This window comes from Phyllostomus discolor, chromosome 3 (genome assembly GCF_004126475.2).
Source record: "Phyllostomus discolor isolate MPI-MPIP mPhyDis1 chromosome 3, mPhyDis1.pri.v3, whole genome shotgun sequence".
NCBI lineage: Eukaryota > Metazoa > Chordata > Mammalia > Chiroptera > Phyllostomidae > Phyllostomus > Phyllostomus discolor.
The window spans coordinates 50,281,972-50,307,556 of NC_040905.2; the positions used below are offsets into that span (position 1 = coordinate 50,281,972).

Consider the following 25,585-nt stretch of genomic DNA (forward strand, 5'->3'; position numbering starts at 1 on the left):
ATATCTCTAGGATCTTTACTAGGATGTGGTTTAATAGTATGCCCTCATATTTTCATTTATTTATTATGAAATATTTCAGACATAACAATTTCCCACATAGCTACCAGATTACTAAAGAAGTAAAGTGTTGCCAATACAAGCGAACCCTTGATCCCCCCAGTCCTCTTCCCCTTGACCCTCTTCTTGATTCTGGTTTTCATTTCATTAATTTGTCTGTATTTTTACTATGTAGGTATCATTTTTGAAACAGTACATAGAACCATGTGGTATGCTTTTAAACTTTATATGTGCCATATCACACTATGTATTCTGCAAGTGACTTTTTTCATCTCAGTATTATATTTATGAAATTTGTCTGTATGGATACATGTAATTCTAGTCCACTCATTTATTTTCTGTAGTGATGATATTCACTGTAAACATGTATTATAATTTATATATTTTCCCTGATTGATATTTAACATGATTCAAATTTTTTGCAAGTATGGTCTTGATACTAGCCTTCCACATGTCTCCTAGTACACAGAACTGGGTTTCCTGGATCTAGGCTTTCTGTAGGCACAGGACTCTGAACTGTAAGGAAAGTGCACCTTTCTTGTTCTCCAAAAAGGCCAGATGAATTTAGAATCCCACCAGCAGTGTGTGAAAGTTTGTCCTTATGCTTTAAAATTAAATTAGAGTAAGAAATACCCATTTGATGACGTTTCTGTATTTTCTACAAAATTTCTCTTAAGAATATTTTCATTTCTGTTACTTGATATGTTTTACACTAAGTGCCACCTTATAAATCACTTTTTGTTAATGCTAAGCAATGTTTTCCCCTGCATGTGCATGCTGTGCCTGTTTACAGAGATTTAAAATGGTTTATTGGCCTTCCCTGCCAAACCGCCAGGGCCTCTCATTATCACCAGGTGCTGCTTCCTCTTCAGTTCCTTTTGGTCTTGACTGCCAAGAAGGCAGGAGCTAAATTCAAGGCTCAGGTGTGGAAGCACATTTGTGTTAGTTTTTCCCTTCTCTTCTTGCATGGGAATATGTCTCTAGCGTGAGCCTGAGAACAGCTACATCAGAATCAGAGATGCTTGTTAAAAACGCTACTTTCTAAGGCCTATCAGAGACCCATAAAATTGGAATCTTAAGTGCGAGACCAAAAAATTAGCATTTTAAAAGCTCATGCTAAATTTGCTGTCATAAATTTAAGAACCTACTGTACTATAATCCTAGTTTCATAGACATTACAGGTTTTCCATTATAAGTATATTATTATTCTAAATTATTTCAAATCCTTTTTGTGCCCCATGGGGGAAAAATTATTAAAAACATTTTGTATGCATAAAATTTGGCTCAAACTTTATCTTTAGATTGGTTATTTTTGTATTATTAATTGGACATTTACAACGCTAGGTTTAAATTCATGTATTCGTAAATAATCATTGAGTGTCTACTATGTGCTGTGCATTATGCTATAAGAAGTATAAATAAATGTGTGAAAAGCTGTAAACAGAAAACTTTAGGAATATATTTTTCTGGAATGTTGTAACCCCATGTGATCCTTTTCCTGAATAAGAAGCACTTTTTTTAAAAGTAGAATTTTGGCAAACATGCACATTTGCCTCTAACTGGTATATTTATATCAGTATATTGTGATGTATATACTCATCAGCGAACAATTTCTAGACACATATTTCTAAGGATCATTACTATCTTTGAGTACATCACTGAAAAAAGATGTGTTGTGTATTATCCTGAAGAATGCAAACTTAAACCTCATTCCCCTTTTTAGACAGTAATTAAGTGTTAGAAAAACAGTGAGTTATTAAGTCTGCTTTTAAAAAAACCAAAACAATTGGCCTCTCTCAGCATAATTTATTTCTATTTAAGTCAATTAAATGTTGGTAGAAAAGAGTTTTTATATTAAGTGATCCCTTGTTAATAATTTTCATACCGTGCTATGCATGTAAACTCTCTTACTGCACCCAGCTTCAGGAATGCTATGTAATCAGAATGGCACCAGTGTGTTTATTTTGAGAGCAAATTGGAAGCTAATAGGCATGCAAAAGCTTATATTATTTCAAATGTTTGCCTTTGTGTGGATAACTAATTTGTTTGCCCAATTTAGTTTAATTCAGCAAATATTGATCGAGCACCTACAGTGGGGTATTTGTACTCTATTAAAAAACACATATCCTTCTGGACAGAAAGGAAACATATGGAATCCATGCATATCTTTTACTTGGTAGTAAATACCAGCACTAAAAGGCACATGGTAAGTGATGCTTTACCACATGAGTAGGCTGTTACGAGTTTTATTGGCATCAGAAATGTTACCTTATGAACGTCTCTGTGGTTTATTTAGCTCCCATAGCTGTATCCTAGCCAACAGGAAATATCTCACTTCATCTTTTTGATGGGAAGTGGTTGTATGAATGTAATGCCTCATAGTTGGAGTTTCTGAATGTAATGCCTCCTGGCTGGATTTTAAGTGCAGATTTCAGGCAGGTCCCCTCAATGGAGATCCCCTGGAGATACTGTTTTAGTTCTCATGATGAAGGGAACCTTTGGACTCTGTATTCAAAAGAAATCTGAAACATGTCAAGATTTAGTAGCCATTGTTCGATTTCAATTCTTGACATTTTACAGAAGGAAAAACAGAATTAGAGAGATTGTGATTTCCTTGAGCTCATAATGTGAGTTCAATTATAAGGTTGCATCCTCAGGTTGGGTCATGTTCCCTCTATTGATCTTATTAATTACCTTCATTAATCTTACCCTCCTTTGATGGCCTTGATTATTTATGATTTTCACAGATAGAGTTGGTGAAGAGCATTTGCTCTGTTGCTTATTTTCTTTTGAAATCCCTGGGGCTTTCCCACAGGGCGGACTAGGAGATGCGTTAGAGTGGTCTGCCCCATCAGAGCATTGCGGGTTTCCTCTGACAGGAGAACACCTGTGTCCCTCTCGTAAATGGTCTGCATGTGCTTTGTAGACAGTTTCAGTGAACATTGTTTCTTGTGAACCAGTACAAGTTCAGCATTTTCCTGGATTGCTCTCTTGATTCTCAGTAATGTTTCAATTAAAATTGAAAGATTACTGCAGTAGTTTTTGCTTGGCTATATTTGCTGTTCAGTGTTACAGCTTTGGTAAGTTGACTTTAATACTGTTAGTGGGATCTGATTGCAGCTGTTACTAGGAACAGTTATGCTAGAGAAGCAAAAACTTTTTCTTTCTATTATAATAATTTCATTGTTGCTAATAAAGCATTTTTGATATTGCTGAAAGAAACCTAATTATTTAACCTGGTAACTATTTTGTCTTAATGTAAGCATATAGTAGTTTATAAAGTATTCTTAAATGTATCATTTGTGATTTTTTTAAAAAAGGACTTGTTTTTCTAATATACTGTAATGATTGTTCATTGTGCAGAATTTAAAACAACTGAGAAGCTCAAAAGGAAAAAAATTAAGTCCTTCTAGGCTTTTAAAAAATGTGCACATATAGTGATAAATTATTTGTGATTTCATTCCATTTCTGGGTTAATGGTTATGTTTCATTATATACAATACAGGTCTGCTTCACATTTTTATGCCTTTTAAATACCATGCGATATCTACACATCTTTTAAAAATTGGTATTTCTTTGCAGCTTTTTCTCTTCTAGGACTTTAAAATTTATTTTTTTTCTTCCACACTTATACTGTCCTTCTCAAAAGTTAGAGTACATTGTTAATCAGGAGATTATTTTTCTTTTGTAAAATTTACTTCATATACAAAAAACAATCCCAAGAAATGTAGATACCTATATTGGACAGAATTCTGCAAAGTTGTTTTAGCAAAGTGGAATGAATAGAAGATCTTCAATTTCAAAAAGAAGACAAAATAAGCTAACATAAAAACCTTTCTAAACAAAGCACTTAGAAGACAAATAGGGTATGATTCCACTTATATGAGGAACCTAGAATATACAAACTCATAGAGACAGGAAGTAGAATCGAGGTTACCAGGGGTTGGGGGGTAGGGAGAGTGGGGAGTTACTTTTTTAATGGGCATAGAGTTTCTGCTTTGGGGTGATGAAGAAGTTCTGGTAATGGATAGTGGTGATGGCTGTACAATGTTGTGAATGTGCTTAATACCACTGAATTATACACCTAAAAATGGGAAATTTTATTTATTTATATTAAAAAACCACAGTTATTTTAAAAACAATTAAAGTATGTCAAAACTGATGCAACACAGATCATCATTGCCTCTATTGAACAATTTTGATATTTAAGTTCCAATTACTTATTATTCAACATGAAACCCCCCACCATTAATTGCAGTATTTCTCCTTCATGTTAGCATTTTTCTTGCACGAGGCCCAGAGATTGTGATTTGGAGGGTCGGAGGCCCACACCATTTGCTATAATTGAGCAATATCTAGAATGTTATCTCAAAATATCAAGATCTTATAAAAACAGACCCTTATTTAATTTTTCATGAAAATAATCTTGAATTTAGAAAACTAATTAAAAAAATTATTTCCTCCATTAATGCTTTATTAAGCTTTGTTGACCTGTATAAGGTTATAGGCAAGGAGGGAATAGGGGGATTAGAAGGATTAGTCAGCCGCCACTCCTAAAAATATCAGTGATTTTTTTTCTTAATCACATAACTGTAACCTGTCTACCCAGAGCAAACTAACTCTAAGAATGCAGCTTTCATTATATTTGAATATAAAACCAAGACAGAATGCTAATAATGACGTATGTTCCAGAATTCTTTAAATCTCTAAAATACTTTAACATTTGAAAAATGTCAGACTGCAGTGTTCAGTATTATGTCTCACAAATGCTTGTTGAGTTAATAAAAAATTACAAACTTTAATTAATTAATGTTAATTAATTTATATCCTACCTTGCTCCAGAAACTTATTTTAGGCAGTTTGCTGGGATGTAGACAATAGAGCAAGATAATGAAAGAGTAATATGGTTTTCAGAAATGCTGGGTCAAAGAGAAATAAGGATAGAAACCTGAGATAAGTCAAGGTTGCTATTCGGTATTACAAAATGTTATATAGTTGTGTCCTAGTAGCAAAGATGAGAAGGATTCTTTTTTCTTCTTCTTCTTCTGATTGGTTGTTTTTTGCTTCCTTATGTTCTAAATCACTGATTTGATTCTCGGGTTTATTCACTCTGTTGTTGTTTCCCTGTAAATTGGTCTTTTTTCAGTTAGTGTATCCTTTGTTTCTGACTGGATCTTTTTTATGCTGTTGAGGTCCTCACTAAGTTCCTTGAGCATCCTTGTAACCAGTGTTTTGAACTCTGCATCTGAAAGATTGCTTATTTCTATTTTGTTTAGCTCTTTTCTGGAGTTATGATCTGTTCTTTCATTTGGGCCATGTTTCTTTGTCTCCTCATTTTGGCAGCCTCCCTGTGTATGCTTCTGTGTATTAGGTAGAGTTGCTATGACTTCCTGTCTTGGTATCATGGCCTAATGTAGTAGGTGTCCTATAGGGTCCAGTGGTACAGCCTCTCCCAACACCCCAAATGAGGTTAGTATAAGCAGCCTCTGGGACAAATTCAAACATCAAACATTTGCATCATAGGGGTGCCAGAAGGAGAAGAAAAAGAGCAAGAAATTGGAGATCTACTTGAAAAATAATCAAAGAAAACTTGCCTAATTTGGTGAAGGAAATAGACAAGCAGATCCAGGAAGCACAGAGAGTCCCAAACAAGGTGGATGCAAAGAGGTCCACTCCAAGACACATTATAATTAAAACGCAAAAGGTTAAAGATGAAGAGAGAATCTTAAAAGCAACAAGAGAAAAGCAGATAATTATCTACAAAGGAGTTCCCATAAGATTGTCAGCTGATTTCTCAAAAGAAACTTTGTAGGCTAGAAAGGACTGGCAAGAAATATTCAAAGTCATGAAAAGCAGGGACCCACAGCCAAGATTGCCTACCTAGCAAATATATTATTTAGAATGGAAGGGCAGATAAAGAGCTTCCCAGACAAGAAAAAGCTAAAGGAGTTCGTCATCACCAAACCAGTATTATATGAAATGTTAAAGGGACTTATTAAGAAAAGAAGATAAAAACTATGAATAATAAAATGGGAATAAATACAGTCTTGTCAACAAATGAATCTGAAAAGCAAACTAAGCAAACAAGAAGAACAGAGATAGATTCATGGATATGGAGAGCATTTTGATGGTTGCTAGATGGGAGGGGGTTTTGGGGAAATGGGTGAAGAGGTAAGGGGATTAAGAAGTACAAATAGGTAGTTACATAATAGCCATGGGGATGTAAAGTAGAGTATAGGAAATGGAGTAGCCAGAGAATTTATATGCCTGATCTGTGGACATGAACAATGGTGTGGGGATTACCTGAAAGAATGGGGGGTTTTGGCTCAAGGGGGGCAGAGGGGAAAAATGGGAACAGCTATAATAGCATAATTAATAAAATATAATTAAAAAAGTGAAAAGGAAAATGGGTTCAGTGCTAAAATTCTGTGTCCATCAGAGTCATATTAAGTCATTATATTACTGAAATTTATCAGAACGATAAACATGCTAAATATTTCTTAAGAGAAGTCAGCTGAAAATATTTTTATCAGTTCCACCAGTTATAAACACATGCCTCCCGAGTGGCCTTGGTGACTGGATAATGGGCCAGTATTTCTTCAGCATCTCCTGGGCGGCATTTCTCCTTTCTCATCAGGTGCTATGGAAAGTAGAATTGCAATAGAAATTGTGTTGGCTCCGAATGCAGACTGTTCTGTAGGGTTTTAAGAGTCCCAAAGAGCCCCCTTGAGATGGGAAAAAGGGCCTAATAGTGCTGTTTTTTTAACCAAATCAGCTTTTCTTTGATCTCATCTGCAGAATGAATTCCTTTGCAAAATTTCATTTGAACAAAGAATTTAGTAGTTAAAAAGATATTTGAAAACCACTGGCCTAACTGTAGAATTGGGACTGAAATCTGGCCTGGCCTCCTCAAGGACAGCAACCCTGTAACAGTGCACCGCGCTGTGGGGTCATGGGGCGTTGCTGTCACGTGTTTTGGCACTGTGTGCGTAAGTCACCCCCCACCTGTCTAGAGATGAAATTTCATCTTACTGCTTGGTATGTTTATGGTTTCTGTTTTTACATTAAACTTTTAAGTCAATGTAAGTTTATTTTGGAACGTGATTTGAGTAGGGGCACATCTTTTTTTTCCCTGAAGTAACCAATTAGCTAACATCTTTTTTAGTGATTCATCATTCATCCTTTCTCCCTGATTTGAAATCTCACCTTTGAATATCTTTCTTAAGAGCATTCTCCAATTCCTGAAATGGCCAATGAGACCACTCTGTTACTCATTAGGATTTCTAATAGATTAGTACTTAAACTATTGCATTGAAATTTCACTGAGTGTTTGCTTGTTATTCTAATTCCTGAGAATCATAGACACCCCCCTCCAAATATTTGCCTGCCAGAGCTATTTTATTATCAGCCAAAGATTAACAAGGAAAAAATGTTGCAGATACAAGGGAACAATAAGAGTAATTGGTCTGGTTGCACTTCAGTACTTGGGAGAATTAGCACAGACTTCAGGAAGTTAAAGATATGCAGTGTTATAAAGGACACATGGACAAAAACTAGGGGCAGGTGGAAATGGGAGGGAGATGGGGAGGGTTGGTAAGTGGGCTGGGATGGGAGTAAAAATTGTACTTGAACAACAATTAAAATAATTAAAAAAAAAAAAAAAGATATGCAGTGAGCATTTGCTGCCTGAACTCAGGGTGAGAGAGTTTTAGCAAGAGCAAGTCTCAAAGCAGCCTAGGTACAATGCAGGCCTGGTCTCCCACGGGAGAGCTGATCCGTGGGTTTGGTGTCCTGTGTGCCGTCAGGTACCTGTGGGCTTTCCAATAGGGCTGGGCTTCGTTTGCCATTGCCAGGCAGATCGGTTCTCTGTATGTTTTCTTTAGTTTAATGTAATTTCAGCTCTTATTGACTCAAGGTGTTTAGAACCCTAAGCATCTTTATATTTATTGTTCAGAAAATAATGCCTAGTTTCCTAATAATAAAGTTCAGAGGAAAATCTGCCTTCATCTTATTTGTAGGATGGGTGCTGCAGATAATATATATAAAGGACGGAGTACATTTATGGAGGAACTGACTGACACAGCAGAAATAATAAGGACAGCAACCCCACAGTCCTTGGTTATCATGGATGAGTTGGGAAGAGGGACGAGCACCCACGATGGAATCGCCATTGCTTATGCTACCCTTGAGCATTTTATTAGAGATGTAAGTATCTTGCATATTTTTTGTACATGAATGGTACATACTGTGCAAATTGTTTTCCTGACTTCAGTTTCTGAATACTCAAAAGTATCTTCAATTGTTACAACTGACCCTACTACTGCCATTGATTGCTCAGTGGTATATATTGGGCTCAGAGAGATTGGCCCTAAATAATGTTCGTAATTCTCTGATGTGTTTCCCTGGCAGTGTTTTCACCCAGAACTGTATCTTGTTGTTTGTGGCCAGCACTATATCAAGAGCAGGGGCCATCCACCTGCAAGCCAATCCTTGAGGAAAGAACAAACAGAAGATAGTGCCATTTTTATCTTGTGACATACATACTTTTTGCAATAGTATTCTTTTTTAAATATATTTTATTGATTACGTTATTACAGTTGTCCCATTTTCCCCCTTCATTCCCCTCCACCCTGCACACCCTCTCCCACCTGCATTCCCCCCTTTAGTTCATGTCCATGTGTCATAAGTTCTTTAGCTTCTACATTTCCCATACTATTCTTGCCCTCCCCTGTCTATTTTCTGCCTACCATCTATGCTACTTATTCTCTGTACCTTTTCCCCCTCTCTCCTCCTCCCACTCCCTATTGCTAACCCTCCATGTGATCTCCATTTCTGTGGTTCTGTTCCTGTTCTAGTTGATTGTTAAGTTTCTTTTTGTTTTTGTTTTAGGTGTGGTTGTTAATAATTGTGAGTTTGCTGTCGTTTCACTATATATGATTTTTTATCTTCTTTTTCTTAGATAAGTCCCTTTAACATTTCATATAGTAAGGGCTTGGTGATGATGAACTCCTTTAACTTGACCCTATATGAAAAGCACTTTATCTCCCCTTCCACTCTAAATGAAAGCTTTGCTGGATAGAGTCATCTTGGATGTAGGTCCTTGTCTTTCATGACTTGGAATACTTCTTTCCAGCCCCTTCTTGCCTGTAAGGTCTCTTTGGAGAAATCAGCTGACAGTTTGATGGGAACTCCTTTGTAAGTTACTGTCTCTTTGTTTCTTGCTGCTTCTAGAATTCTCTCCTTCATTTTTACCTTGGCTAATGTAATTATGATGTGCCTTGGTGTGTTTCTTCTTAGGTCCAACTTCTTTGGGACTCTCTGAGCTTCCTGGACTTCCTGGAAGTCTATTTCCTTTGCCAGAATAAGGAAGTTCTCCTTTATTATTTGTTCAAATAAGTTTTCCACTGGTTGCTGTTCCTCTCTCCTTCTGGTACCCCTATAATTCAGATGTTGGATCGTTTCAAGATGTCCTGGGGGTTCCTAACCTCTCATTTTTTTAAATTCTTATTTCTTCATTCTTTTCTGGTTGTTTGTTTTTTTCTTCCTTCTAGTCTACTCCATTGATGTGAGACCCAGCTTTCATTCCATCACTATTGTTTCCCTGTGCATTTTTCTTCATTTCACTTATTGTAGCCTTCATTTGTTCATCTAATTTGTGACCAAAATCAGCCAATTCTGTGAGCATCCTGATCACTAGTGCTTTGAACTGTGCATCTGATAGGTTGGCTATCTCTCAGTCGCTTAAAAAAACTGGCTCTGGGGCTTTCAGGTCTGTTTGAGCTATCTTGTTTTTTTTTTTTTTTTTCCCTTTTGTCTGGTTGCACCTGTTATCTATGAGGGGTGGAGCCTTAGGTGTTCACCAGGGTGGGGCACCCCAGTCTCTGGGTTGTGATGTTGTATGTGGGGGCGGGGTCCGAGAGGGAACAGTGGAGCTTGCTCTCCAGGGGACTTCAGTGCCTCCCACTGCTTCCCAAGAGCAAACTGGGCCCCTTTGGTGCCTATTCCCATATGGGTGGGCTTGTGCACACTGTGGGACCCTCCAAGGATCTCTTCTGAGAGGCTGGGAGTCCCTCCCTGCTCCTCAATCTCTACAGGTGTCCTCAATCAGTGCCCCAAGGCTCTATTTCCCAGCGCTGGGATCCTGGGTTGTGCACAGTGCCTTGCTTCACAATCACCATCTCGCTGGGTCTGCTGATTGCCAACTCTCTGCCGGGGTCTGCCAGCTGCCGCTTGCATGCTCAGGGTCTACCTGCTGCCGTCTTTCACGCCCCTGATGCTTCATGCACCCAGTCCCAACGCTCTCTGCTCTCCTCGCTGCCACCTGCACCCGGCTGCCCGAGTCCGCCCCTCCTACTGGTCTAGATGAGCGCGTCTATTTTCTTGGTTGTCCGACTCCCATTCAGATCAATTTTCTGTCAGTTCTGGTTGTTATTCTGTTTCAAAATTGTTGTTGTCTAAATCTTGGTTGTGCAAGGAGGCACAGTGTGTGTCTACCTATGCCTCTTATCTTGGCCCAAAGTCACTTTTTGCAACAATATTATAAAAGATCTTAATATAAGGTCTTATGATCTCATCTCTTTGTGTCTTTTTGTGTTTTAGTGACATCCGCCCCCACCACCCCCCACACTGCATATCTGTTTTCAAAGTGTATTTCTAAGCATCGCAGTGTGAAATTTTGATAGTATCAAACTTTCAGTCCCTGTCTTCTCTATCAAACTCTTACCTTTTATTTATTCTGTCTTCGTTCATTTGGGTCTCTCGCTTTCTCTGCCTGTCCCCTGCCCCTGAGCCTTACCTCCTCTTTGGTTTTTCTTTTTCTCTCTTGTTCACTTTCTTACTTTTTGTCTGTGTCTTTCCCTCATTTTCTTGTTTTTTAATTATATTTTATTGATTACGCTATTATAGTTGTCCCAATTTTTCCCCCTTTGCCCCTCTCCACCCAGCACCCCCCACTCCCTCAGGCACTGCCCCCCATATTTGTTCATGTCTATGGGTCATGCATGTAAGTTCTTTGGCTGCTCCATTCCCTATACTGTACTTGACATCCCCACCGCTATTCTCTGACTACCCACTTGTACTGCTTAATCCCCTCACCTCTTCACCTGTTCCCTCACACCCCCTCCCATCTGGCAACCATCAAAATGCTCTTTGTATCCATGAATCTGTCTCTGTTTTTCTTGTCTGCTTAGTTTGTTCCTTAGATTGTTTCTTAGAGATAATTGTTAATAGTTCATAGTTTTGATCATCTTCTTTTTCTTAAATAAGCCCCTTTAACATGGACTCCAAAATCTTTACCTCTCCAATTTGGTAATATTTCAAAGATTCATTTAAGAACCTTCAGGAATAAATTATGACAGAGCTGAATTTGTCACTTCAATTTTCATTGCTTCTCTAGCAGTTTTTGGGTATTTTAAATATTAATAAGGAAAGTGTTATTTTTAGCTGAAATTTATCTTAGAGGGAAGTCCTTGAAGAACATTCTTCTGGAACAGGAGTCTCTAACCTTTTTACAGATGAAAATACTTATTTTCGTGGTGTGTTTTGGTTGCTAAGAAGGGGGAAGGGAGCAGAGAGGAGTAATGGGGGAGGCTGTGTTTTGCTGCTGTGAGAACCTTCAGGTCTCCTGGCTGGAAATGCCTGTCACTCAGGGGAGGGCACCTCGCAGAGGCAGAGACCCCTCGGGCAAGACTCGAGGAGCAGCTTGTCAGGGAAACCCTGCCTTAGTAGCTTTATTTGTAATTGTTGTAAGAGAGAAGGCCCATTGACTTTTCATAAAGTGAATAGCCAATGAACCAAAACTGGAGTTCTTCAATTTAATGATCCTCTTCTGCTAACTTTTAGACCATAATTTGGTGTTAACTTTCCTTAAGATAGAGATTTCTATGATATATAATGTGTACTTTAAACTAATGCTTATTAAAGAATCCATTGAATCCATACTGATACCAACAAAATAAAATTTAAAATTAAAATGGTGGAGGTAAGGTGGGGAGAAGGGAAAACACTATAGAATGCCAACTAATAATTTACTAACCACCATAATAATAACCGACTCAGCCACTGATAATCATTAGGTGGTAAAATGATTGAATGAAAGATTCTTAGAGACTCAAAACACAATATTCCCCCCCCCCCCAACATATTTGTTAATTTCAAAAGAGAAAGGTGTCAGGACAATGGGGGGATTTGGTCGTTGCTTAAACCAAATTCACATTTAGCACCCCCAGTAAGGGGTCATATTGATGTGTGCCGCCCGGTGTGATGTACTGAAAAGGGTACTTCACCTCCATAGATGTGTGATATTCGTGGCAATGAGGTGTAATCTGAATCTAATCAGGAGGAAACCATCAGTCAAATCTAAATCGAGGGACATTATGTGAAGCAGGTCTTGGATACTTCAAAAATGCTCATGTCATAAGAGATAAAAAAAAGAGGCTGGGGAACTCTTCTAGATTAAAGGAAATTAAAGAGATGTGACTAAGTGCACTGCACGATCCTTGATTAAAAAAGGAACGTTTATAAAGAACTCTGATGGAACAGTTGAGGGAAACTTACAGACTATATGTTGGATGTAAGAGCAATGTATCGATGTTAAATTTCTTGAGTGTAATAATGTTATTCTGATTATATAGGAGAATTTTTTTGTTCTTAGAAGGTAGGATGCAATGTCACAATGTTCAGATGCTTCAGGGGATTGAGAGAGAATGAAGTAGAGAGAGGAGGGCGGGGAGGGAGGAAGGAAAGGGAAATATAGCAAAACAATGGTTGTTTAGATAAAGAACATGTGGGTGTTCATTTTACTTTTCTTGCAACTTTAATGAAGATTTAAAATTCTTCAAAATAGAAAATTGGGGAAGAGTTTCAATTAAATACAATTTTAAAATAACACTTACTCTATGTCTTACTATTTTAGGTGAAATCCTTAACCCTGTTTGTCACCCATTACCCACCAGTGTGTGAATTAGAGAAAAATTACCCACAGCAGGTGGGGAATTACCACATGGGATTCTTGGTCAGTGAGGATGAAAGCAAACAGGACCCAGGTATGGAGCATTCCTGTAATAGGTACAACTAGAATGTTGCTGGTATTCGTGTTTGATAACTTAAAGTTCATAGGAACATGAACTTATTGCTTGTTAATAATAAAAGCTGTGAATGTTGATTGTAAATGACATTTGTCCAAGTTAACTTCCCTCAGCTTTGGATCAAAAAGAATTCACATTTATCCTTGCCATCTCTGAGTCTTTCCCTGGTATTCCTTATCTCATTTTTCACAAGAAGAGGGTGGGGTTGGGGGGGATATTAGGTTTTCCTCTTAGATTGATCTCAGGAAAGCTGCCCTAACAGTTAAGTGTAGAGTATAGTTAGTCATCTTCTAAAATGCCTGTTATTTTCTCCAAAACATTATTCAGTATTAATTACTTACTAAGCACCATGTTCTATATTGGACATGTTTCATGTTAATTTGACAAGGAAACTGAATGTCAGGTGAAGTATATAGCTCGCCCGTGTCAGCCCCCTGGATGGGGGCCAAACTGAGTCTAGAATCCATGTCCACTGCTGGCAGGCTCTCTTTGCTCTGCTAGAACCGCTGTGTGGGATCTGCAGCATTTTCCCTAGCCTTTCCTCTTATTGTTAGTGTCACAGAAATGAGACATTTCATGAAAAAGAACACTATTAGCCAATAGAAGCAAATCAAGTGCTGTATGTAATGTAGTAGATTTTAGCATAATTTTTTCCTGTGGTAGTAATTTTTTAAAGCCACTAGTCTGTTGGCCAGTGATGGTTTACACAGTTGATGTGCTATTATGGAAAATCCATTATCCAAGACACTCCAGAGTCCAAATTTTATTTTGGAAGAGCTATAAGGATGGACCTGAAAAAGAAATCAGGCAACTAACCAAAATAAAACAAAGCATTGGACCTAAGATAAAGTAATGTTAGGCAATTCTTGCCTTTTACTACCATGCAGTCTGCAAAGACACATCATAAATTATCTCATGGAAGCAGTTTCATATCTACTAATCTGCTTCCAAAGTGACAGGAGGAGCTTACAAGCTAAAACCTAGTGGGATAAAGAAAATGGAATTCACCAATAGGGAAGGGCCAGGGGTAAGCTTTCAGTGCAAACTGACTACTAACCCAGAGCCTTACATCTTGTGTTGTGGCATTTTTTTTTTTTACTGATTTGACATTGTATTCATGAACATAATTTAAAAAATTAAGTGATGCTTAAAGGCTCAAGCTACCAGTGAGCAGTCCCCTGCTTCTGCCCCTTCATTCCATGCCTTCTCCCCATCCCAGTCTGAAAGCAACTGCTTTTAACTCTTTCCTCCATTTCTTCTAGTTTCTTCTCTCCTGGTTCATCAACTTGGCTTAACACTGATTGACTTCTCATTGTGTTAGGTGGAGGTCATCAGCTTTCCCTTCCTCTGTCATCCTGGTGTAGTTGTTTCACTTTTCTTTTGTTTTATTCATATTCATTGTTTCCACTGTCATTGCCAGTAAGTATTGCTCACTCACGAACCAGTACCTTTTCTTGCTTGTACAGCTCTTTCTGTTTTCTTGAAGGTAATAGTGGCCTTGTTTTATTTTTTCATTTCATTGTTTTATTTGCATCTATGGTTGAATCTCCCTCTATCCTCCACTAGCTTTATAAAACACCTCTAGACACTTTTCCACATGATTGAATCTGCTGGTTCCACTTTTCCCCACTGGGGTCACTTCTCCTGCAGTCTTTGTTCTCTTCACCTGACTGGATTACACCCCAGGCCGCCTGACTGTTGTCCTGTGACCTGCCATTACCACCATCCTAGGAATTCTCTCACCCTTTCCACTGTGCATTTGATTTCAAGTAACAAACACTTGGAGTCACTCTGGCTCAAACGGTGAGGGTGTATCTAATCTCCCGCTACAGCTCTCTTCTCTGTGGTTCTCCAGGCTCTGACTTCCTGCCCTGCTGGCTTCATCCTCACGCTAGTGGCAAGAAGGCTGGAGCCCATTCCGCATTACATCAGACTTGACAATGTCTAAAGGAAGGGAAGGGATCTGTGTTTCCTGTGACTCTGTCTCAGGAGCAAGGGCGCTTTTCTCAGAGGCTCACTAGCATCTCATCGTTGTCCCATCTCATGTTCAGAACTGAATCACATGCTCATTCTTAAACCAGTTCTTGGAAGTGAGAATGGCAGGGGTGGCTTTGATCTGCCTGCACTGTACTCAGGATCAACTTTTAGAGCTGGATATGAGAACACTGTTTCCCGAATTAAATGGTCAGGGAGTTAACTCCTTTGTAAACGAGGGTTTTCTTTATGGGTGGAATAGATACTAGCAATATCAACTAAAGGAGATAAAATTTTTGATATTTTGCCTGAATGGCATGTCTCCATTATGCCTTCATACTTGATTTATAATTTAGCAAGGGCTAGAACTTTAGGTTGAAAATAATTTTCACTCAAGTAATTTGAAGCATTGCTCCATTGTCTGCTCACTTCCTATATTATTCCTGGCTATGTCTGTGCTTCATCTCTCACCTCCAGCCTAACTCCTCTTCTGTCTAAACTAGAGGCCATTACATGGCTCACCAGTAAAATGCTCCAAATACCCGTTTGGCTGGTTTCCAAGATACTACATCTACCTATTTCCCATGATATATGGTAGATAAAGCAGTGGGCCTGCAAGAAACCTGTGTTTGTGGCTATTCCAGTCTATAAAATGTTGGACAAGTCACCTAACCTCAAAATTTTAGGAACTGGTCCTTAAAAGTGATTTCAGAGTCTTTTTGATCAGGACATATCTCTTTAGTAACTGCCTGTAGAAGTTTGGCTTCAAAACAGATTTTGCTGTTTCCTTCTAACAAGCAGAAACGTGAATTACTACTTTTACTTACTCTTAAGCAGTATCAAATAAGCTTTTCAATAATACCCATTTAAGAAATGGTCATAGCTTATAAGTAAATTTCTTACCAAGAATTTTTATTGTGAGGCAGTAAAGAAATGAGTTGTTTCTACCGTCCATCCACCGTGCTCTCTCTGCCTCCACATTTCTACTGCACGTGTTCTCTCCCTCCTCCCCATCCGCCCCGCCCCATCAAAGGGAGGTGGGGGACTCAGCAAGAGACAGTCGAGGTAGAACATAATTGTAAAAAGAGTTTCCCCGAGTGATTATGGGAGAGTGGTCCTTGATTTACTTGGATGGTGTGAAAACTACCGTAATTAATACTAAGGTATATTAATAAAATACTTAGAACAATGTATTATTTTATATGGTTTGGCTCTATTTGATAGCTATATTAAATGTAAAAAGCATTTTATAGCTATTTATACTATATATTATATATTAAGTGAAATAAAAAAGGAAAATGCTTAAGTAAAAGGGGGTTTGTGGCATTTAGTAGGCTTTCAAGAGATGGATGGATGGATGTATGGATGGATTATAAACAGACAGACAGACAGATGAATGAGTCTTTTTTTAGGAAGGCCAGCATGAGGGAGATCAGTTAGGACCAACCCTGTTGAAGTGATAAAGAAAATATTTGTCTTAAAGATGAGAAGAGTTTGCTGTTTTGATTGCCTGCTGCTATTCACTTTACTTTTTGTTTTGTGAGCATTGCACGTAACCAAAAGTGACCCAGGTTAGCAGGCACTGGTTTTTCCATCTTTTCCTTGTCGGTTCCTACCCACTTCTTCACCTGCTCTTTGTGTTCCTTAAGTTTTATTTGGAGGCACAAGGTATTCTTAGAGCTTTGTAATGTAAGTCCTAGTCTGTGTATTCCCGAGAGCGTCCCCCATTCTTTCACCTCCCGCTTCCTGCACCCGCACTTCAAAAGGCATTATGTGCCTGTTGCTGAATTCTTAAAGGAGGTTAAGAAAAACTCCTTTATTCTGTTTTTCTGTTGTGTTCACTCTTGATGTTTTAGTTGTTACCTGGTAAAAGAACAATGCATACATGTTTATCAAATGAAAAAATGTATGAGAAAATTCTCTTGATAAACTTACAGTAAGTATACTAGGGTCTCAGAAATCATTGTAAATCTTGTTCATCATGGACATTTTTATAACACACTACTGTTAAATTGAATTTTATAATAAAAGCTGTATAACCCCCAAGGTGCTTTAGAATGATCAAAGATTAAGCTATAAGCAGCATTGTGTTTGTATTATTGGGTTTCATTATAGCCTCATTCATTAAAAGTCTTTAATTCATGTGTGTGTGCATGTGAGGTAGACTGGGTTCCCCAGGAAGCCGAACCTGAGATTTGCATGCTGCAGGGTACTGAGGGGTGCAGTACGGTCAGCGCTGAGGGTAGGGCTGGGCAGGACTGGGCTGTGATGCAGCCATAAGGCCCAGCCAGCCCCATGGAAAGCTCTGAGGCTGGACTGGTCCTTCACAGTTACCTCAGCTTGGGGTGAGGGAATCAGGCCTTACGCCCTTTATTAGTTACCTTTTACAACATAACAAATTACCCCCAAACAGAATAGCTTGAAATAGCAAACACTCTCCTAATTTCTGTGGGTCAGGAATCCATGGATGACTGAGCTGACACCTCTGCCTCCCACTTCCAGCACCCACCTTCTCTCCCAAGGATATAAGCAAGGTGTTGTCGGGGGCAGAGGCCTGACGAGTGAAATCCACTTCCCAGCCCACTCACAGGGCTGTTGGCAGGCCTCCAGGCCCTCGCCGGCTGTTGCCAGGAGACACCAGTTTCTTTCCATATGTGCCTCTCCTTAGAGCAGCCCGCATGTCAACTGGCTTCCCTCAGAGCAAGCAGCAAGCGAGAGTGCCTAAGACAGGGGCCACTGTTTTGTAATCTAATCTCAGAAGTGACATCCCACCATTTGTGCCATATTCTATCACAGGAAGTAAGTCACTAGGTCCAGCCTGCACTCAAGGAGGGGAACTGACAGGACTTGAACACAGGAGGCAAGCATCTTCGGTGGCCATCTCTGAGGCTGCCTCCCCACCTGCATGGCAGCCAGCCACTGGGTGCAGGCTGCTCCAGACAATCAGTCGTGCCCTTGGGGGAGGCAGCTCTCTTCAGCTCAGGGAATTTCTAAAGAGGGCACATAGCTCAGCGGGCAGGCTAACAACCTTTCTGGCAGGTGGGGCAATAAACCCATCAATCCTAAGTAGGATCTCACGGTACTGAATGGCATCTACTTCTGTATATAGTACTCTTGGTTACTAGGATATTTAATAAACCAGAATTTCTCTGTCTCATTTAAGCTGTGCAACGTGTAATATTTCCTTATCTGTTTTTGTTGTTGTTTTGTTTCTAGCACTTTTAGAAACAGCTTTTATATATGTTACTTTACAGAGTGCATACATACAAGACTGTGAACACACTCTCTGACTGGAGTAACACTATTTAAAAACCTGTTTTTAAAGGGAGATTATAGTGCAGCGTGTATCAGATCACTCTCTTTCGAGGTAGATGTTCACTTCAAAATTTTCAGTGAGCCGCGTAAAACTTGAGTGTTTCTTAGCTTGCAATGAATCGTTTTTAAAAACTATTCTAAGTAAGCCGTAAGGCCCTCGATGCAAAAGCATTTTCCAACAGTATTTTCCTTTTTCTGGATGTGTAAGATTGATCAGAGGCGCTAACAGGTGATAAGGAACAATGGATTTCTTTTTTTGGATTGTAATTTTTATTAAAGTTATAAAAACTTGTATGTCTTATTTAATCCTCTAATCTTTCAACTTTCAGGCATGGTTTTTTTTTCATTTCCTTTTTTGTTTTTAATTTTTTATAGGTGAAGAATCCCCTGAGTTTGTCACTTTTCTCTATCAGATAACCAGAGGAATCGCAGCAAGGAGTTATGGACTAAATGTGGCTAAACTAGCAGATGTTCCTGGCGAAATTTTAAAGAAAGCAGCTAGCAAGTCAAAAGAGCTGGAAGGATTAGTAAATGTGAAAAGGTCAGAATGATGGTATTGCATTTTCTCGTTTATAATGAAACCTTCCACGTTGTCCAAGGAAGCGGATTGTCCTTTAAGCACCTCTTCAGATATTCTGAAGCGTTTAATTACAGTGAAATGAAAACAGCTCTCCCAAAGCTTATGTGAATTCAGTCTGCTTTCCTAGCCAGATCTCTCTGTTAAGTTGCTAAATTGGTTTTTCTGTCATTTTTTCTAAAGAATTAAGTTAACTCCTTAATGTGTGCCAGCACATTAGTTGCTTAAAATATTCATTTGTACAAAAAATTACTAAAAGAAACCTGAATATATAAAACCTTTGAGGTACCTCTTTTTTTTTTTCCTTTATTGTATTGAGATATGTAATGGTTGCATTCAGAAATTGAGAATTCTGTCAGGACATGAATGAAAATAATAGTATTAATTAATGAGGTAATTGTAGTCAGTGTCTACATGTAACTTTGTGGATTTTTTAAATAAATGTTTTATTGATTATGCTATTTCAGTTGTCCCAGGTTTTCCCCTTTACCCTCCTCCACCCAGAATCCCCATTCTCTCTAACATTGCACCCCCTCCTTAGTTCCTGTCTGTGGGTCATGCGTGTAAGTTCTCTGGCTACTCCATTTCCTATACTGTTCTTAACACCCCCTGTCTATTCTGTACTACCAATTGTACCTCTTAATTCCTGCACTTTCCCCCATTCTCCTCCTTTCCCCTCCCAGCTCGTAACCCTCCAAATGATCTCCATATCTATGATTCTGTTCCTGTTCTACTTGTTTGCTTAGTTTGTTTCTCAGATTCAGTTGTTGATAGTTGTGAATTTATTGCCATTTTAATGTTCATAGTTTTTATCTTTTTCTTATATAATTCCCTTTAACATTTCATGTAACAGTTGCTTAGTAGTGATGAACTTCTTTAGCTTTACCTTGTCTGGGAAGCACCCATTCTAAATGATAGCTTTGCTGGATAGAATAATCTTGGTTGTAGGTCCTTGCTTTTCATCACTTTGAATACTTCTTGCCAGTCCCTTGTAGCCTGCAAAGTTTCTTTTGAGAAATCAGCTGACAGTCTTATGGGACCTCCTTTGTTAGGTAACCATCTGCTTTTCTCTTGCTGCTTTTAAGGTTCTTTCTTTATGTTTAACCTTTGGCAGTTGAATTATGATGTGTATTGGTGTGTTCCTCTTTGGGTCCAACTTGTGTGGAACTCTCTGTGCTTCTTGGACTTGTATGTCTATTTCCTTCACCAAATTCAGAAGGTTTTCTTTCGTTATTTTTTTCAAATAACTTTTTGATTTCTTGTTTTCTCTCTTCTTCTAATACCCCGATAATTCAGATTTTGGTATGTCTGAAGATGTTTGAAGATGGACTAGAAGTCCAATGAGGACTTAGACTTCTAGTCCTCATTGTTTTTAAATTCTTTTTTTGTTTTTGCTGTTGATTGAAATTTCTTTGTTTATGTTACAAATCGTTGATTTGATTCACAGCTTCATATCCCCTCCACTGTTGGTTCCTTGTACATTTTTATTTATTTCACTTAATGTAACCTTTATTTCTGCCTGGGTCTTTCTTATGCTGTTGGAGTAGCCAATGAGTTTCTTGAGCATCCTGATAACCAGTGTTTTGAACTCTGCATCTGATAGATTGCTTATTTCTGTCTTGTTTGGTTGTTTTTCTAAAGTTTTGTTCTGTTCTTTCATTTGGGCCGTATTTCTTTGTTCTCAGTTTGGCAGCCTCTCTGTGTTTGTTTCTGTATATTAGGGAGAGCTGCTGCCTCTATATCTTAGTAGAGTGGCCTATTGTAGAAAAGCATACCTGTAAGTTGTATAGGGTGGGGCCCTAGGTAAGGCCAACATGAGTTGCCAGTGCAGGGCAACCCATGTCACCACTCTGTGGCTCTGTGTGGGTGAGGGCTCAGAGAGGGGACAATGCTGCTGCCTGCCTATGTTTGCCTGGGAGGAAGCTGTCTCCTGGCCCTCACCTTGTTGCCAATCACTTCGATTTCTCCCCATATGCCACTGGTACCCTTCCAGCTATTTCCCTGGTGCCAAATCTCAGGGGGTGGTTCGTGTGAGTCTTAAGTCTGTTGTGGGTGGGCCCTTTAAGAAGTGACTCCTGAGAATCCTGCAGTTTCTTCTGCTGCCTCAATTCCCACTTGTTTTTGTAGCCAGAGGTTATGGGGTCTTATTTTCCTGGTACTGGAACCCTGGGCTGGGTGGTCTGGTCTGGAGCTGGAATCCCTTGCTCCTGAGGTACCCCTCCTAATATTAATTCACCACATGGGGATGTGGGACTGCCTGTTTCACATTTCTGTGCCTCTCCACTTCTCTCTGCATCTCTGCCCCTCCTATCCCATCCCAACTGGATGAATGTGGCTTCTTTAATTCCTTGGTTGTCAGACTTCCATACAGCTTGATTTTCTGATGATTCTGGGTGTTTCTTGTTTTGTCATCTAGTTGTAATTTTTGCTGTAGTTGTATGAGGAGGCAAGGTGTGATTACATATGCTTCCATCTTAGACCGGAAGTCTAGTCCCAGTGGATTTGTTTTTGACAAATATTTCATTCTAAACTTGACTTCTGTCTGTGCCCTAGAATACTTATGTGAATGCATTCCGCCCTTTACCCTTGATATCCAGCCTGTATGTAGTCAGTATATAAACTAATCTTAATATAAACCTGAGATGTACTTTGGAAGGAAGATATTCCTAGGAAGATGTTGCATTCATAAATAATAAATTATAGCCTTTTGTTGCTTAAATATAGGACTATTATCAAACAGTATAAGCTTCTTATCTTCCTTCTGCCTGACTCCTGCTCTGCCTGGAAGGATATTGTGATTTTCCCGGAGGTGGGGGCAAGACATTATTGCTTTGGTCAGTAACAATGACCATGAATGAGTAGACAGCTGGTGGGCCAAATAGAAAATCTGGCCTGGCCACCATATTAGAATAATATTTTTTGTTATGGAAATCATGACCAAATTTAAATATTGATACTTGCTATTAAACAATTGCCAACTTCTATACTCAAGTACAATGTGCAACCAACTTCTCTTTTCTTTCTCCTTCCCCTCGTGGTCCAGCCTTGCACTCGCACTGTGCCATGGGAAGTGGTGGTTGACCAGCACCCAAGTGTTTGGGTACAAATGACCTGTAGCTTTCTCTGTTGACAGTGTCTTCTGGATCATTTCTGCAGTGCCAAAATAAAGCACATGATGTACTCAGTGACATCCTATTTCTAATTATTTGTTACAAAGTAGATTAATATAAAATTCAGCCAGAGAGAAAAGTAATCAATCATCTGTGAGAGTTTAAAGATAAACTTAGCCATAGTTCTTTGCCCAGTCCAAAGACAATGTTAACTCCTCTTTTGTTGGCTTGCTGTGATTTTTCTTTTTCCCTAAAGAAACTAGAATAAATTTCACTACAAAAGGTATATTGCAAGGTGTTGCTGCCATATAGCCTAAAAAGCAAGAGCAATAAAATTCCCAGATAATTTATAAATATTTTAACCCTTCCAACTACTGTGTGACATTCTGAAGTATAGAAAGTTGTCTTCCAAAGACAGAGAATTGTAAGAAGAGGTTGCATCAGGATGGAGTCGGATAATTTGTCAGGACCCTATATTCAGAAGTTCTTACCTTATCAATTCCACTGGCTAGATCAAGGAATCCAAACCAAGTCTTGTGCATCACTGTGGGTTTGTTATAACAGCTAATATTTACTGAATACTTACTGTGCACAGAAACAAGTCTGGGCAGTACTTAATAACCCAGTTATTGTTCCTCTATTGCCCTGTGTACATGAACTCACTTAAGCCACATAACAACCTTGTGAGGTAGGTGCTGTCCTAGTCCCCGTGGTAGAGCTGGGGAAGATGAGGCCAAGCCAGAGCAAGAAACTGACTAAAAAAAACAGGGCCACACAGGCAGACAGTGGTGGAGCAGTAATGGGAGCTCAGATACTCTGGCTTCAGACCCTGAACACGTAACTGGGTCGCTTTTTACAGAAAAAAGCAGGTCTGTCCTATGTTGGCATTTCACTCGTTCATTAGCTAGCTTTATTTTATTCAGTCAATTTTACTTTTTATCCTGTGAGTATACACAGCCCCTGCTGGGTCAGAAAAGGGCGGAAGCTGGGTTCTCCCCTCCTATAGAGGCAACAGTGCTGGTGGATGACCTCCGTCCCTTGATTACAGCGGCGGTCCTGAAAAACCCCTTCCCAGTCGGCCGACGCCGACACAGCGTGCTACCCATGGGGCCCTGCCGGGGGTTCTGATGTCACAGACTTCTCATAGCCTGCAGGTAGATGTGTTGTTTCCCAACAATTTCGTATATAAAATAAATAGTATTTTACTTTCTCTCCAGGAAAAGGCTAAAGTGTTTTACAAAATTATGGACGATACATGATGCAAAAGACCTGCAGAACTGGACAGACGAATTTGAAATGGAAGAAATTACAGACTTCTCTTCCTGATTAAAATGAAGAATATGTTTTGAACAAAAACGAGAGAATGAAAAACACCAACTGTGCAAAATAGCTCTCCAGTAGCAGCTGTCTTTGTGTGAGCATAAAACACGGCCCCGGGGTTTTCTGTTAGAAACTGAGCTTTTGTGCGGAAAGTCCGGTTCGTCCTGACTTAAAATATATCAACACTGGAGTATGAAGACTTGTGCTATGTAATTAGAAAACTTCAGGGATGCTAAGCTCCACACAAAATCAAAACCTCAGAAAGCCTAAAGTGGTAGAATACAGTTTTTGAGTCTTTAGAGAGTGATATAAAATTCTAATTTATATTTGCATTTGTTTCAGTTTAGATAATTTGTCACTGGGTGAAATGTCTGACAAGAATTCCCTTTTCACTTGAACTAAAATAATTTTATAACACTACCACTTTATTTACTCTGAGCATAAGAATTTTTGATAAGAACTGGAGTTATCAAGCTTTTAGAAACTAGGGCACAGAAGGAATAAGATCATATGAAATTTGAAAAGTTGAATATTGTCAGTTTTAAGCAATTTAAAGACTATTAGATGAAATTATTTGTCATTCAAGTAATAAACATTTAATGAATACTTGTTAGAGATTATATATTTTTTGTTGAATTTTGGGGTTTCCAGCTTTCTGGCAGTTGTTACTTTTAAGGTTTAATTACGGAACCAAGATTGCTGCTCCTTCAAAATATGTGAAACTGAGCTTACTCGTCAGTTTTGGACCTTCCTACTAACTAGTGTGCAAATGTATGGTCTCTGGTATTGAACATGCAGCTTAGTGGATTGATGATAGCACTCCCACCCTGCATGGTTGGTGTGGCACCTGCTCAGCTGTGTCCCTGAGGTTTTTACAGTGCTTGCCAGTCTGGCTTCTCCCCTCCCCGTACTTTTTGTTTCCAGGTATATGATCTAGCAGGAAAGTTCCCCATCCTATTCCCCGCGGTTTTTCCCAGCAGATTTATTACTGCTGCTCATTTAAATGCCTCCCACACGTTGGAAGCGTGTATCTCTCATTTCTTCTTTAGATTATTTCCTTAGCGACCCTAACAGCGACCCCTCCATGTGGGAGTCACTACAGACTCCCCGAGTGGATGGGGAGTAATTGGTTGTTACACTTTCGAGTCACTCACACTTGAGCCTCTGTTTCTCCCCCTTTTTGGAGTTTGAGTGTGATGCAGTTTGAATGATTCTACCATCCCTCCACAAATAGGAACTTACAGTGAAATTCTCAAAAATGTTTTAAAATAGAATTAGTTAGAATTGACTTTTTAAATTTTAAAAAAGGACAATACTTGTTAAACAATGTTTCAATACTTTATATGACTGTAAATGTTTTATATTCTTTCTAACAAGATTTCTAAGGTCACCTTCCTGGCAGGCCAGTAAGAAAAGGAGGTGAATCCAGGAGTGTCACTCCCATGCCTGCAGGGGCCACAGGGAGTAGCAGTCACTGCTGATGTCCCAGTGGACATTCTGGGACACGTCTGGCTTGTGCAGGCCAGCGTCAACATTCACACAGGTGAGGGTGCCAGGAGCATGGTCTCCAGGCAGTGTCAGTGCACGGTGTCTGGCAAGTGACAATGTAGAACCTTGTAGGTTAGACTGTCCAATGTGAAGCAGGTATCAGCCAGCCAGGCAGTTTTCAGGAGGTCAGGCCTACTCCAAGATTGGGAGAAGACCAGCTCGGTGACTGTGGTCCTGCGTGAGGCTCGTTTCCAGCCACCTCCAGAGTGGTGGAAGGGAACTTTGCGGCAGAGTCCCAGTCATGGTGACAGCACAGGTGCCACAGAGACTGCAGGAAAGACACCAGATTTAGGGCTACAGTTCTGAAGTTAAATACAGCATTTTCAAGATACCGGTTTTGTTTCCTTTGGAGATAAACCCAGAGTGGGCTTGCTGGATCATATGGTGATTCTGTTTTTAATTTTCTGAGGAACCTTCACACTGTTTTTCATACAGGAGGTATCAATTTACATTCCCACCAACCCTTTTCTCCACACCTTTGCCATGTTGTTGTCACTTGTGTTTTAGATAATAGCTGTCCTAACAGGTGTGAGGTGACATCTCACGGCAGTTTTGATTTGTGTTCTTGGATGATTATACTCAATTTTAGAACATTAACA

At 39.2% G+C, this 25,585-nt stretch overlaps 1 protein-coding gene across 3 annotated transcripts in view; it reads left to right on the forward strand.

Annotated features, from left to right (window-relative positions):
* MSH3 (mutS homolog 3) overlaps nucleotides 1-24,058 on the forward strand; it is a 138,874-nt gene extending 114,816 nt beyond the window's left edge. The window contains exons 21-24 of one of the 3 annotated variants that reach the window (XM_036020474.1): nucleotides 8,076-8,262; nucleotides 12,971-13,100; nucleotides 18,807-18,972; nucleotides 23,336-24,058. In XM_036020474.1, coding sequence (XP_035876367.1) covers nucleotides 8,076-8,262; nucleotides 12,971-13,100; nucleotides 18,807-18,972; nucleotides 23,336-23,444 — 592 coding nt within the window. In that variant the 3' untranslated portion in view covers nucleotides 23,445-24,058. The remainder of the gene's footprint in view (nucleotides 1-8,075; nucleotides 8,263-12,970; nucleotides 13,101-18,806; nucleotides 18,973-23,335) is intronic. The other 2 variants (XM_036020475.1, XM_036020476.1) reach the window with 2 other exon arrangements.
* Nucleotides 24,059-25,585: the final 1,527 nt, after the last annotated feature.